This window comes from Sturnira hondurensis, unplaced genomic scaffold (assembly GCF_014824575.4).
Source record: "Sturnira hondurensis isolate 20B ecotype Veracruz unplaced genomic scaffold, ASM1482457v3 Scaffold0010448, whole genome shotgun sequence".
In the NCBI taxonomy this organism is placed as follows: domain Eukaryota; kingdom Metazoa; phylum Chordata; class Mammalia; order Chiroptera; family Phyllostomidae; genus Sturnira; species Sturnira hondurensis.
In genome coordinates this window covers 228,158-242,873 of record NW_028083079.1, presented here as the reverse complement: position 1 = coordinate 242,873, position 14,716 = coordinate 228,158, and the positions used below count along the sequence as shown (strand labels likewise).

The 14,716-nt window shown below is 51.5% G+C and overlaps 1 protein-coding gene across 4 annotated transcripts; it reads left to right on the top strand.

Annotated features, from left to right (window-relative positions):
- Window positions 1-1,073: 1,073 nt before the first annotated feature.
- ALAD (aminolevulinate dehydratase) lies at window positions 1,074-14,517 on the top strand. 4 transcript variants are annotated; one of them, XM_037059084.1, is made up of 12 exons: window positions 1,074-1,227; window positions 6,926-7,110; window positions 8,073-8,123; window positions 8,616-8,712; window positions 11,078-11,213; window positions 11,331-11,414; window positions 11,514-11,602; window positions 11,894-11,949; window positions 12,037-12,124; window positions 12,212-12,298; window positions 12,629-12,758; window positions 13,612-14,517. In XM_037059084.1, exons 2-12 carry the CDS (start codon window positions 6,998-7,000, stop codon window positions 13,668-13,670), a joined length of 990 nt encoding a protein of 329 aa, XP_036914979.1. In that variant the 5' UTR covers window positions 1,074-1,227; window positions 6,926-6,997; the 3' UTR covers window positions 13,671-14,517. The 4 variants fall into 4 exon arrangements, with proteins under 4 accessions (XP_036914979.1, XP_036914981.1, XP_036914982.1 ...); XM_037059086.1 differs by having other exon boundaries at window positions 1,074-1,231; XM_037059087.1 differs by lacking the exon at window positions 1,074-1,227 and adding an exon at window positions 1,287-1,533.
- Window positions 14,518-14,716: the final 199 nt, after the last annotated feature.

Genomic DNA, 14,716 nt, shown 5'->3' with positions numbered 1-14,716 from the left:
GACTGATAGGTTATCTTTGGAGTTCATGTACATCCAGGCATGGGTGCACAACTGAAAAGTTTAAATTTCCAGGCTACTTAAAGCAAGAATGGGATCGTTTCCTTATGCCTCAACCTACTTGATTTTAATAATTTAGCAGCTTGACCATAGTGACTTCATTTTATTTCTTCACTCTTCTCATTCCTTTCTGTCACCTTCCTTATCTGAATACAGATCAGAACTCTAGTAGTTGGGAATTAAGCGGGTGTCATATTTCCTTAGCGTTAAGCCTCTCTACCGCTTTAACTTGGAATATAAAGAAGGTATAAAACAGGCTTGGGTTACAGATTTTGAGAAACAAAAGCTTAGAATAAGGGTAAGTACGATCGACTGGCTTTCTCCACAGTTCAAAGTTAACTTTTCAATAATTCCTGATTCACCTGTATAAAAGCATTCCTTTGTTAGGGTATTGATCCCGATCCCCACTTCACTCATGCAATCCTACCAATTGACCCGAGCCCCCAAAACCTTACTGGACTCCCCCCACCTCCTCTCATACTCTGTCCCAAACTGCCCCTTCCCCGCCCCGACCAAGACCTGAGGTCAGGTGTATTCACTAGACAGGTCGAATGCCTACAGTGGCCATGTCATTCAAATCATATCTCCCAACCACGGCACATAGTAGACCCTCAGCAATTACGCTGGAATACATTTCCTCTTAAAAGTTGGAAGGCAGCCTGGTGCTGAGCTCAACAACTTTAAAATGTTTGGTCCGTAAAAATGAGCTTAGCGATTGTGTTGGGCATTACAGTGTTGTTTTAATGTCCTGGCATTCTATTATTCTTTCAACAAATAATTGACTAGCGCCAAGAATGCTCTAAGTCAGGGAGGGGAGGACTGTAAAGTGACCTTAGGTGCCGGAACCAAGGCAGGTCCACTCCAAGGGACCCGTGGTTCCTCTCCTGTAAGCTCAGGCAGTTCCCTGCCACAGTGCCCGCCGAGCCAGGAGGGGCGGGCTCACCAGCCCTTCCGCGCACCCGATTGGCCAGGCCTTGAGCCTCCTGTGCCCTTGAGAGTCAGGGGCTGGAGCCGATCAGCCCACCCGCGAAGTGTCCCTTGAGGGTGTTGGGGCGGAGTGTGAGGAGGAGCGTTGCTTCCGGGAAGCAGCTCCGCCCAAATGTGCTGGGGACACTAGAGTGCGTGATAGCTGTGGCGGTGGCAAGAGCGTAGACTCGTAGCTCTCCGGAGGTAGGTAAGGGGGGCCGGACTCCGGGAGGTGGCGTACTGGGAGGCGGGGGCTGTGGCACCAAGAGTCCCGTGTCCCCAGACCCATATTGTGCTGTGCGCCTGGAGCACTGGCAGTGCAGCCAGGGACCGTCCTGTGGGGGAGGTATTTTTGCTCTGAGAGGTAGACTGTCGTGCTGCAGTCGGGTTGGGGTCCTCCGCGGGGCCGCAGCTCTCGAGGGCCACTGTCCGGGCCCCGCGTTTCCTCTCTGGGGTTTACTCTCTTGGACACCGCTGGAGCGGTGCTGCTGGAGCGGTGCAGAGCCCGAGGTACCGTCCCGATGAGGGGGGGAAGTGGAAGTAACAGCCGCTTTGTGCCATGATTGTACGTTCGTTACATGCATTTGACCATTCAGTCTTTACAACAGCCCATTGAGGGCGGTTCAGGTCCTTGTTTACCAGATGAGGAAACTGAAGTCACACAGCTGGAAAGTGACAACTAGTATATGAACCTGTGTGTGCAGACTCCAAAATACACACAGCCGTCATGCTGCCAGCTGCAGCCAGGTTTAGAGCCGCCGGTTTGCGCCTCTCCCCCATCAGCTTCACCCAGAGCTCCCCACAGCTCTGCTGTGGGCTCAGCAGTCTGCACCTGTGTGTGAAGGGGTAAGGTGGGCGCTGAAAACTGGGCTGCGGGAGGCCTGCATTCTAGCCCTAGAACTGCCACTGATCCCCCCTCGCGATCTCGGGCCTCTGTCTGTCCTTTGAGCCTAGTTTCACCATCATTTTGATGATGTAACCTGGCAAATTCTCCTGAAAGCTCCTCACAGCTGAGCCCAGAGGAAACTGGGCTCTTCAAAGGTCCAGGTCAAGGCCCAGGTCTCATTCTTGTTTTTAATTCCTGTATGTAGCCCTGAGACAGGCCCAGAGTGGATATTCAGGAAATGTGAGTTGCATAAACAAATCCGACCCTTTTCAGAACTGCCTAACAGCTGCCATTTCACGCCCCTCTGGGGCTTTGGACTTTTCAGCCCTGACCACCTTCTACCTAGCCAGCCCTCCTGACTGCCTCCTCCCCAGCTAGCAGTGGAGCCCGTCAGAAGCCAGGAGCCTGCTACCTGGCAGCAGCTCCCCACCCTCCATGCCAAGACCACAGCCTCTGGAATCCTCAGCTGTGCACGACATGTTCAGACCCTGAAGCTCTTTCTCAACCCCTCCTGGTGGCGGCCCTGAGGGCCCTGACTTAGCTTATTCCCAGGTTGGGGGACTTGCCTTCTAAGGAAGGCGACACCTTCACCATCAGTCTGAAAAGCTGCTTATCCCTCATTGTCCCCTCTTCCATGAAGCCTTCCTTGACTCCCACAGCAACTGGGCCATCCCTCCACTGTAGCATCTGTGTGGTGATTATTTCTCCTCCCTCACATAAGCTGCTCTAAGGCAGGGACCTCCCCCTGACCCCCCACCTCAGATGTCTTGGAAGACCTGTAGCCCACACAGATTTGAGTGAAAGTTCTCCCTTCTGGGTGTGGTGCAGGAGGCAAAGCTATGAAGGCATGCTGGGAGAGCTAGTTTCAGCTCAGTTCTATTTCTGATATAAAAGTAGCTACATGTTGACTGTGTGGCTAGGCACGTACCTCTTCTCTATCTCTAATCTCTGCAGCTTCGCCAGTTGGATAGTTTAGCTCCCATTTCATATATTACAAAATGAAGAATCTGAAAAGTCAGCAACCTTCCGGAGTCACATACAGAGCACAAACCTGGGGCTCTTTGACCTTGCAATGCGGTTTTTTCCTGTACTACCGGCTACTGCCTTCCAGCTAAGCTAACCTGTTCTAATGTGGCTGAGCATGGTGCTGGGTCCCCTGGTGACTTGCTGTTGACTTCAGTGAGGTGTCACAGGATTTAAGCTGTGGCTGCAGGCTCTCTTGATTTGGAGAAGTGCCCTCCTGCCAAGTGTATGAACATTTATTTCCCAATCTTTTAGGGACTTTTTGCAAGGCCCAGGCACAGCTTTGGCTCTGCAAACAGAGATGCAGCTCTGTTGCTCAGCGATGTTTTTCGACCCCAGAGATACTGATTCAGCACCAGTTATGACAGAGTGACCATGGGTTATGTGTAGGTAATGGAGCTGGACCCGAAGCCAGGAGACCACACGGTCAAACCTAGCTCTGTGCCCACCCTGCTGCGCAGTGTCAGACAAGTCCTATTGCCTCTGCGCACCCAGTTTTCCACATCGGCATGTAAGAGTTAAACAGGATCCGTGATTGTCAACTTCACTGTTTTTATTACTGACACCCGTTCTCAAATCAAATCTCGGAACCCTAAACTCTGAAAAAAAGAACAGCTTAGAGGGAGGCTTCCACTCTCACCCTCCTCCCTTGTCCCTCAACCCTCAAAGCTCCAGTCTCCTCAGGATGAAATTTGGACTGCAAAGCCCCTAGGCCGCTCTGCCCTGTTGTTTCTGATAAACAGAAGGCATTTGCTGCCGGAACCTCCACCTCCGCCCGCCTTCTAAAGTAGAAGCAAGGTTAAGAAGCCAGTGGAATGCCGCTTTGGATTCCAGAAGCCAGGAGCCTGTTTACAAAGGCTGCTATCTCAGAAGTCCATCAGAGACCAGCGTAAACCCAGCTTCAGAATCTGACATTGAGCAAGTCACTTAACCTCCCTGAATCTCCGTTCCCTTATCACTAAAAGTTAGAATGATTCTCTGCAATTAAATGAGAATGTATACAGTGTATATAAAATGCCTAGACCAGCACATAACTATATTTTTCTCTTATTTCCTCCATCTCTCCAGCCACCAGAGCAAAGGTAGTGAGGCAGAGAGGTGCCTCCTGGATTAGGTGTATACCAGCACTGGTGGATAAAACCCTGCACTCATTGTCTAGAACTGGTTCAAATTCTGGCTCACTTACTAACCAGCTGTGTACTCTTGGGCAAGTGACTTAAGCTCTCTGAGCTAGGCAAATCCATAGCAGACCTCAGAGCAAAATCTTGCACAAAATGGGTACTCAGGAGTTTGCAACTACTGAGTGATTGCTCCTTTGGGGATTGGAACAACTTTGGGGAGGCCTGGCTTGCCGCTGTGTCAGATGATGTGGCCAGCTCAAGGGTGGGGTGGCAGGGTGGGTCCATGTGTGGCTCCTGATAACCCTGACCCTGATGGGCTGAAGGATGGGATAAAATGGGGCCTGGGAGACTATGGGGAGAAGGCATCTTCCGGGAACTAAAGGACTCCCCAGGCCCAGGGGGTGTGTAACATTGGATAAGCCCCTGCCTGGAGGTCCCAGCCTGCAGGGAGAGATGGGTGGCCCTTGGCTCTCTTTGCTCCCCCCACTTGGCTACTGAGTGTTCCCCAGGCGCCTTGTCTGAAGGCGGGTTGGGGGAACATTGACGACCAATCTGTGCTGTCTAGAAGCAGGCAAGTTTATTGAATAGGATAGAATTTATTACAGGGTCATTTACTCACAGGAAGATTGGGTCATGGCAGAAGAGATGAGCCAGCAGGGTGTGCAGATCGGCCTCCACTGCGAGACGGTGCTCTGATAAACAGTTTGTAGTATAGCTGAGCTACCAACGGTTGACAAGGCAAAGGGACAAAGAATGCAGTGAGCCAGGAACCATACCCCCGGTAGTCTTATGATGGATAATTGCTTAGACTCAATGCCCACACCTAGTTTGATGTTAATTTCAGTTGCTGTACCATTCTGGCTATTTACTCATAGGAATCTATATGGTTACATCAGGTGAGCACACAGGACATAGCTAATCATTAACTTGGGGCTTTGGTGCTGGCTGAGACTAGTTAGGTCAGAGTTCTCAGCATGGAAAAACAAAAGCAGGGATACAAAGATGGAGTCAGTTTTGTTCACATTAACATGTGTACACACCTCCAAAAGGAAGTGTCTAAAATGGAGCTCTCCACCTCCTCTCTAAGTCTGCTCCATGCTACCCTCTCCCTGCCTGGTCCCTGTCTCTACTACCCTCCTGGTCAGACAAGCTCAGAACATCTGCCCCAAGAGGCGGCCTCTCGACTACCTTATGATGGCCCTTCCTTCTCTGCCCCTCTGACCCACAGTGTCTGTGCTCCTCCACTTCCAATCTGCTATGCTTGGCCGGTAAGAATTTCCTTCTCATAGCCAGGCTCAGACCAGGCAAATCCCTGAGCACTCACTGGTCAGAAACCTTCCCTGTCCTGGATCTGGCTCCCTCTTGCCCCCTCCCTTCTATACACACACGGCCCAGTGGCCTCCCAGGTCCTGAGAACAGTCCATAGCTGCTCTCCTCCACACCCTCCTTCCCCACCTTTACTCTTCTATTCCCTTCCTAAGGGAATGTTCTCCCCTTTTCCTCTGACTAGCTGAACCCACTCATCCTACAAAACCAAGTTCAAGTCCTCATCTTCTTTCAACAAGCTTCTTCTGGCCTCCAAACTCACATTGAAACTCATAGTTCTTTCAAGGTGGGCTCCACCTCCAGTCAGCCCTGCCTCCCAGGACTAGAGTGCCAACTCGATGAGAAATCATATGTGCAAGTGCCCATCATGGCCTGGCACATAGTAGGTGCTCAAGAAACAAATGATTACACCCCAGGCATTAATCGTCTGGTATTCCATGTAATTAAATATTTACTCTGTGGCAGAGTGAATGGAGAAGGCAAAAAATGAACTCACTGGGGACCCTGCCTTGCAAAAGCTCTGTCTGTTGGGACAAGATAAGATAGACCCAGAGGGACCTGTTATATAAGAGAGAGTGTGATCTGGGCAAGACAAGAAACTTTAGCAGGAGAGGGAAGGAGGGAGTGCCTTGCGGAGAACCCAGTAGGGTTTGGGGCTGAAGCTGTGGAGAGAGCACAAGCCTTCTAGATAAACAGGAACAAGGTGAGCAGAGCCAGAAGCTGGCAGAGTGTGGCTTGTGCGTGGGGAGCAGCCGGAGGCTCTGGGGCTGGAAGAGATGGCATCAGTAGCCTTTCTACAGGGTGTGAGTGTCTGTCTGTCAGGCACAGAGCTATTTAATCCTCTTAATGTGACCTGCCTGACCAGAAGTCCATGTACCGAGGGGTTAACTGTGCTTCTCTCTAGAGATAGAATTACAAGAGATTTTTTTTCTCTTTTGGCTTATCTAAAATTTCTGCCAAGTACATGGACATTTTTCATGGAATAAACAAAGTATAAATGTTGGCCAGATCAGTGCTTCTCATACTAGCTTCCAATCAGCCGAGATTGATCCTTTGATAATATAAAATAGAAATGAATTACTAGAAAAAATGTTCTTTAAAAAGAAAAAGAGCCCTGGCTGGTGTGGTTCAGTGGATTCAGTACCCGCCTGTGAACCAAACGGTCACCAGTTCCATGCCCAGTCAGGGCACATGCCTGGCTTGTGGGCCAGGTCCCTAGTAGGGGGCACGCAAGAGGCAACCACACATTGATGTTTCTTTACCTCTCTCCCTTCCCCACTCTAAAAATAAATAAATAAAATCTTAAAAAAGAAAAAGGCCATAAAAATAGCCCAGATTTTATATTATCAGGTTCAGATTGCTGTGAAAATTTAAGTCCTACTTTTATTTCTTTACTTATCGTATAGACCAGCAGGGATTGGTGAACCACACTCAGAGGAACACAGGTTGGAGAGCAGGAGAGGCAAGAACCCAGGAGAGCCTGCCTGGCTCCTTCCTCCGTGGGTGCAGGGACCATGTCTCATGTTCTTCCCATTCCCCTACATAGCTGAGCTCCGGCAGATATCCCGGGAGCCCACCCTTCCAACCAGCTGGCTGCCCTGTGCCCTCACTGCTCACCATGCAGCCCCAGTCCGTTCTGCACAGTGGCTACTTCCACCCACTGCTTCGGACCTGGCAGACAGCCGCCGCCACCCTCAGTGCCTCCAACCTCATCTACCCCATCTTTGTCACGTGAGTCCCCAGAATGCGTCGAGTCACTGACCCGCAGGGTGTGTGTGTGTGAGTGTGTGAGTGTGTGTATGTGTGTGTGTGAACTGAGCAGGCAGCTATTGGGGGTGGTAAAGTGAGCTGTCAGCTTGGACCTCATGGTATTGGAAGTCACCTACTGAGTTAAGGACAGCTGTCTTAGGAACAAAACAAACCTTGGCAAGAACCCAATCTTCCCATTTGGAAAAAAAGAATAACCCTCACCTGCCATCTTGAGCTCTTGAGTAAGACAGAAACTGAGAAGGCAGTCCGTAGGCCGTAAAGTGTACCTGTATGTGTAACAGGGGGCAGTCAGGAGTATTAAAAACAGCAACAGCTGACGTTTATCGATCCCTTGCTGTGGACCAGGTACTATAAGCATCTGCATCTGTTATCTTTCGGTCCTGACAGCATCCGTCTGAGGAAGGTGTGGATACTGTCCCCTAGACTGTCATCTCCATGAGGGCAGGGATTCTTGTCTGTTTTCTTCACTCTTATACTGCCAGAGCCCAGAACAGTACCTGGCATACAATAAGTGCTCAATAAGTCTTTGTTGTATGAATGAATAAATCCACCCAGGGTGAAAGGGCCTGAGGCTCAAAGGGATGGTACAACTTGGCCAAAGTCACCCAGTCAGTAAGTGACCGTGATAGCAAGCGAGGACCTTCTGACTTCAGAGTCCAAGTTCTTCACCACTTGACTGCTTCCTGGGATTACGTATCTTTTAGTACAGTAGCTCTTGTTGTCACTGTCATTCTTGTTGTTCCTATTATTATTTCAGGCCCTGGGCTTGGCCGGGCAGGGGAACCAGACTCTGGACCCTATCACCCTCCCACCGTCTCCATTTCCAAGTTCCTTCCCCGCTCCCCACCCGTCCCCCTCGGTCACCCCTCCCCCACTGGCCCTCCCCACAGCTACCAGTCCACAGCCCCCCCCCACTCTTGCAGGGATGTTCCTGATGATGTGCAGCCTATTGCCAGCCTTCCAGGAGTGGCCAGGTAGGAGCCGTGGTGGGGAGGGCAGAGGGTGATGGGGGGAGAGATTTTACAGGTGGAGGGGCCAGGAAGCAGAGGCAGACCCAGGAGGTAGAAGATGCAGAGAGTCTGACTTCAGCTCAGTAGAGAGAAGGATTTAGTCAGGGTCACGGTTGTTTCCCAACAGAAGAGGCAGCCTCGTACAGTGATGGGCTACCCTTCAGCAGAGGCACCGTAGCAGAGCCTGGGAGAGGAGAGCTTAACTTCAAATGGAAGTTCAAAAAGAGCCTCGGAGGGTCCTCCCACAGCTCAGTGCCCTAGCTCTGCCGTTTGGGGCCTCGGCTTTCCCATCTGTTTGGTGGGAACCTTTCTGCCCCTCCCTGTGCTGTGGGGCGTGAGCCCTCCTGGTACCAGGTGCACCTTGGCTCTGAACGGAGGCACAGTGTGGCAGGCAGGGGAGGACCATTTCCCAGGACCTGCCTCACTTCAGCCTCCCCCCCCCAACCCCCCATGCAGGTATGGTGTGAACCGGCTAGAAGAGATGCTGAGGCCCCTGATAGAAGAAGGCCTGCGCTGCGTCCTGGTCTTTGGTGTCCCCAGCAGGGTTCCCAAGGTGAGGGGTCAGAGGAGGAGTCAGAGAGGAGGGGAAGGGAGGTTGGGTGATGTTGAGCTGAGGTCCCACACTGGCCACACCTTCATTCCCGCCTTGTGCCAGCCCTGGGGCCGCAGGTGAATGGACACGGCCCCCGTTATTAAGGCAGCACCCATGGAGGGTCAAGAAGCTAAGCAGGGCCTTGACACCCTGACTGGGCGAGTCAAGTCTCCTCTGCAAAATGGGGCCAGTCCTCACTGCACCTCCTCGTCCAGGGACTCTGCTAGTGGTACAAGGAGAGGGATGGGGCTGCACTCACTCTGTGAGGGCCACTGTGCCTCTTTATTTTTTTTTAAGTATACTTTATTGATTATACTGTTACAATGGTCCCAATTTCCCCCCTTTTATCTCCCCTCCACCCTGCACCCCCCACCCTCCAGCCTTCACCCCCCTTAGTTCGTGTCCCTGGGTCATACATATAAGTTTTTTGACTTCTCTGTTTCCTATACTATTCTTAATCTCTCCTCATCTATTTTATGCCTACCAATTATGCTTCTTATTCCTGTACCTTCCCCGCTTTATTCTTCCCCCCTTCCCCTGTGAAATCCCTCCATGTGATCTCCATTTCTCTGATTCTCTTTCCATTCCAGCTGTTTGCTTAGTTTTTGTTTTCCTTTTTTTTTTTAGGTTCAGTTGTTGATAATTGTGAGCTTGTTGTCATTTTACTGTTCATAGTTTTTTATTTTCTATTTTTTGGATAAGTCCCTTTAACATTTCATATGATAAGGGCTTGGTGATGATGAACTCATTGAACTTGACCTTATCTGGGAAGCACGTTATCTGTCCTTCCATTCTAAATGAAAGCTTTGCTGGATAGAGTCATTTTAGATGTAGGTCCTTGCCTTTTATGACTTTGAATACTTCTTTCCAGTCCCTTCTTGCCTATCAAGTTTCTTTAGAGGAATGATCTGATAGTTTTATGAGCACTCCTTTGTAGGTAACTCTCTCCTTTCCTCTTGCTGCTTTTACGATTCTCTCTTTATCTTTAATCTTGGGTAACTTAATGATGATGTGCCTTGGTGTGTTTCTCTTTGGGTCCAATTTATTTCTCTTTACTTTTTTAAGATCTTATCTATTTGCTTATTTTTTAGAGAGAGAGGAGGGGAGGGAGAAAGAGAGAAAGAGAAATATCTGTGTGTAGTTGCCTCTCACACATCCCCTCCTGGGGACCTGGCCTGCAACCCAGGCATGTGCCCTGACTGGGAATCGAACCGGTGACCCTTTGGTTCTCAAGCCAGCACTGAGCCACACCAGCCAGAACCTGGGTCCAACTTCTTTGGAACTCTGAGCTTCCTGGAGTTCCTGGAAGTCTATTTCCTTTGCCAGATTGAAGAAGTTCTCCTTTATTATTATTTCAAATAAATTTTCAACTTCTTGCTCTTCCTCTTCTCCTTCTGACACTCCTATTTTTGGGTATTGGAACACTTATAGTTGTCCCAGAGGTTCCTAAGCCTTTCTTCATTTTTTTTTCAATTCTTGTTTCTTCATTCTGTTCTAGTTGATGTTACTTTCTTTCTTCTGCTCCAAACCGTTGAGTCGAGTCCTGCTTTCCTTCCTGTCACTGTTGGTTCCCTGAATATTTTGCTTTATTTCACTTTGAGTAGCCTTCATTTGTTCCTTCATTTTGCGACCGACTATGAGCATCCTGATTACCAGTGTTTTGAACTCTTCATCAGATAGGTTGTCTATCTCCTCATCCCTTAGTTCTTCTCTGCAGTTTTGATCTGGTCTTTAATTTAGGCCATATTACTTTGCCTCGGTGCACCTGCTATGTTGTAGGGGGCGGGGCCTTAGGTCTGCTCTTCCTGGAGGCAACCCTCTTTGCTCATTGTGGTACAGTCTGTGGGGGAGGGGTCAGAGAGGGAACAATGTGTCTCGTTTACTCTGCTCTCGCCCCACTTTCCAACAAACTCTGTCGTGTGAGGCTGGGAGTTTCTTCCGCTGTGGCAACCCCGTGGTAGTTTGTAGCTAGCTTGAGTCTTTAGCTTCCCGTTCAGCCAACCCCGCCTCACTCACGCAGTCTGCTGCCTTGCTCGCCCAGTCCTCCACCTTGCCACAGGTCCTCTCTGCCCACTGGCTGCCCATCTTGGTCTCTCCTACCAATCTGGAGAATGTTTCTTTAACTCCTTGGTTGTCGGAGTTCCATGCAGTTTGATTTTCTGGCACTTCTGGTTGTTTACTGATTATAGATTGGTCGTTATCTTCCTTTTGGTTGTGCGAGGAAGTGAAGGGTTTCTACCTATGCCTCCATCTTGGCCGGAGCTCCATTGTGCCTGTTGAAGGCTTCATGTGACGGGCACACTGACTTGTCCTTCCCTGCCACTAGGACGAGCTGGGCTCTGCGGCTGACTCTGAGGACTCCCCGGCTGTGGAGGCGATCCGTCTGTTGCGCAAGACCTTCCCCAGCCTCCTGGTGGCCTGCGACATCTGCCTGTGCCCCTACACCTCCCACGGTCACTGTGGTGCGTTTCCCCCTGCACCAGCCCCGCTGCCAACGGCGCTGCCACTGCCCACTTCTCCCCACAGTGGCGTGGGCCGGGGTCTAAGACGCCCCTCAAACCCGGCTGTCTGACCCACAGGGCTTCTGAGCAAGAATGGGATTTTCCTGGCTGAGGAGAGTCGCCAGCGGCTGGCAGAGGTGGCTCTGGCCTATGCCAAGGCAGGTGAGTGAGCCACCAGCAGGGACGAGGACCTCTGGGTCAGGGAGGTGACAGAGTAGACAGGAGGGTCCGGAGTTCTGAAGTCCACCCTCTGTCCCTCAGGATGTCACGTGGTAGCCCCGTCGGACATGATGGATGGACGCGTGGAAGCCATTAAGAAGGCTTTGATGGCACACGGACTTGGCAACAGGGTAGGGGCAGGGAGTGTGGGGAGGGGGGAGGGGAGATGAAGTGAGAGCCTGTGACTGGACCAGCCCTGCCCCCGTATCTGCCAAGAATCATAGAACTGAAGACAGCACTGGACAAGGTCTTTGGGATCTGTCTCAACCTCTGCACCTAAGACAGGCAAATCAAGGCCCAGAGCGCTGGTGGGACTAGAACACGGGCACTCCACTTCTCAGGCTGCATCCCTTTCCTGCCACATGACCCCGGAACATCTGGAAAGGGCTGACTGAGCCTCAACCCCCACTGTCTCCCCACAGGTGTCAGTGATGAGCTATAGTGCCAAGTTTGCTTCCTGTTTCTATGGACCTTTCCGGTGAGTGGGAGCGGGCAGGGGTCTGCTGTTAAGTCCCTGATTCATTAGCCCAAATCTGGAGCCCACCCTGATGCCTCTGCTTCCTAGGGACGCGGCTCAGTCAAGCCCAGCTTTTGGAGACCGCCGCTGCTACCAGCTCCCTCCCGGAGCCCGAGGCCTGGCCCTCCGGGCAGTGGTGAGTGACCAGAGCTTAAGCCCCAGCCAACCTGTCCCCTCTTCCCTCTCCTCCCGGGCACTGCCCACACCATACTTCATCCCTCAGGACCGGGATGTGCGGGAAGGAGCCGACCTGCTCATGGTGAAGCCGGGAATGCCCTACCTAGACATCGTGCGGGAGGTGAAGGACAAGGTGAGCACCAAGCAGTGACAGGGGGGGTCAGGGAGATGAGAGAATGTGTCCATGGGCTCTGGGATCTTCGACTGAAGGACTGCAGAATCTCAGAGTTGGAAGCAGTCTGCCCCTGCACAGGGACCCTCTCCTCTCTGCCCCTACACAGGAACCACCTGGGAAGAAGTCTTTGAATGGCTCTGCTTTAACAGTTTAAGAATGGGCCAGGTGGCCAACAGCCGTTGTGACGCAGGGCATAGGGTTCGAGATGTCAAGAGTCGGGCAGGGAACAAGGGACACTCCCGGGGGCACACCCACCATGCACATCTACCTCCTGCTGCTTCTCTGCAGCACCCTGAGCTCCCTCTCGCCGTGTACCACGTGTCTGGAGAGTTTGCTATGCTGTGGCACGGAGCCCAGGCCGGGGCATTTGATCTCAAAGCTGCAGTCCTGGAGGCCATGACCGCCTTCCGCAGAGCAGGTAAGCGGAAGGGGTGGGCTTTTTGACTTGTGCCGCACGGACTGAAAGGCACTCTGCCCATAGAGAGAGATGAAGTAGTGAAACAGCCTGGAAATACCAGTCATCTAACAGACACTGGCTGAGCAGAAGAGGCATGTAACTAGAACAGAACGTGGGACAGGTATTCTCTGCTTGTGAGACCTTGGCCTAGCCACTGCTCTGAACCTCAGCGCCCTGTCTATAATAGAGAGACGATCCCTGGTGCATGGTTCTCAGGTGGATTAAATGAGGGGATGTGTGTAATTGCCATATGCTTATCGCTCCACAAAGGAGAGCTGGTTTTGTTGGGATGGTGCCCACGGTGGGAAGGGAACTTACAGTTTATGTATTTCCTCACTGTGCATTTCTAAAATTTTTTTATTTATTTACATTTAGAGAAAGGGGAAGAGAGGGAGAAAGAGAGTCAAAGAAACGTCAGTGTGTGGTTGCCTGTTACATGCCCCCCACTGGGGACCTGGCCCCTAACCCAGGCATGTGCCCTGACTGGGAATCGAAGTGGCGACCCTGTGGTTCACAGGCCAGCATTCAGTCCACTGAGTCACACCAGCCAGGGCCCACTGTGCATTTTATACATTGGCAAACTGAGGCCCAGAAATCGAAAGTGACTGGTCCAGTCACACAATGTATAGAGCTAGAACTGACCAGAATGGGACTCAGTCTCATGTTGTGTCACCCACTGACTGTGCCTCTTCATAGCAGCCTTCTCCCTCCACTGGCCCTCGTCTCCCAGGTGGTCAGGGTCAAAGTTGTTCCACAACAGAAGAGGCAGCTGATGCCCAGCCCCTACCCTGCTCTCTGTTTCTCTCCCATGAAGGTGCCGATATCATCATCACCTACTACACACCTCAGCTATTGCAGTGGCTGAAAGAGTGATGGAGAGAGCGTGCGAGACCCAACAACTAGGACTTTACAAAGGTCCCAGGGCCTTGGAGAAGTGAAAACCAAAGTAAATGCTGCTTTTAGAGCTGTGCCCTGTGCCTTCTTCCTGCTCACAGGCTGGCAGGTGCCCAGCAGTTCCAGGTGGTTTCTGCCAGCATGCCAAATCACCACTCACAGTGCATCTCCCTGGGCTCTCTCAAGCTTCTCCACCCTCCTCAGGGTCAGCTCTGAAGCCACCTCTGCTGCTGTAGCACCTTCCTCTGGAGTGGCGTTAGCAAGAAAGCCCCTCAGAGTCATGGGCACAGGTTTGTGATGCCTAGGAGACGGGTCTGGAGCATTAGGGGAAGAGGAACACAGTTGGATCGTTGGTCCTCAGAAGCTCTGGAAAACCCAAGGCCTCTGGCAGCACTGCCGGGCCCAGGGACTGAGGCCTGGATTGACCTGTCCAGGTTCAGAGTTGAGATTTGCTGTGATTCCACCGGAAGGCAATTCCCCCCAGGCCAGTGGTTGCCAGGCTGCCTGAGATCTGCTCTACCCTGAGCCATAAACCCAGAAAAGAGTACTCTGTTGAGCAGAAACATTGCCTGGGGATCACAATGCAGAAGCAAAGTGAGAGTTCCTGACTGTTGGAGATGCCACTGTTGAACAGGCTTTTTATTAAAGAGAGATATTTTTGAGAGTGTGTGCACTGTAAGGCATGGTGCTGGGAGCTGAGGATCTAGCCGAACAGACCTCAGCTCGTCTCTCTGCGTGGAAGCTATACAAAGAGAATGGGAGAGACAGACGACAAGAAAACAGATGAATAAAGCAGTCACAAACTCTAATAAATGCCTGAAGGAAATAAAGAGTCTCAGATGGAGAATGACAAATGGCGGGGTGGGGGGGAGGGTCCCTAAGGCCAAGGGACAAGGAAGGGTCCTTAGGGCACCAGAAGCCACAAGGATGACACCAAGTGTGCGAAGATCCTGCAGTGAGAGGCACTAGGCAACACTGCTGGGAGCAGGGTGCAGGGAAGGACGGGCGACAGGGCTGGAGGTTAG

Excerpts from the sequence above, each read along its gene's own strand:
- ALAD (XM_037059084.1), top strand. The coding sequence starts at position 6,998 with ATGCAGCCCCAGTCCGTTCTGCACAGTGGCTACTTCCACCCACTGCTT. Across the intron at positions 11,214-11,330 it reads CACCTCCCACGGTCACTGTG|GGCTTCTGAGCAAGAATGGG; the intron begins GTGCGTTTCCCC and ends TCTGACCCACAG. Across the intron at positions 12,299-12,628 it reads TGCGGGAGGTGAAGGACAAG|CACCCTGAGCTCCCTCTCGC; the intron begins GTGAGCACCAAG and ends GCTTCTCTGCAG.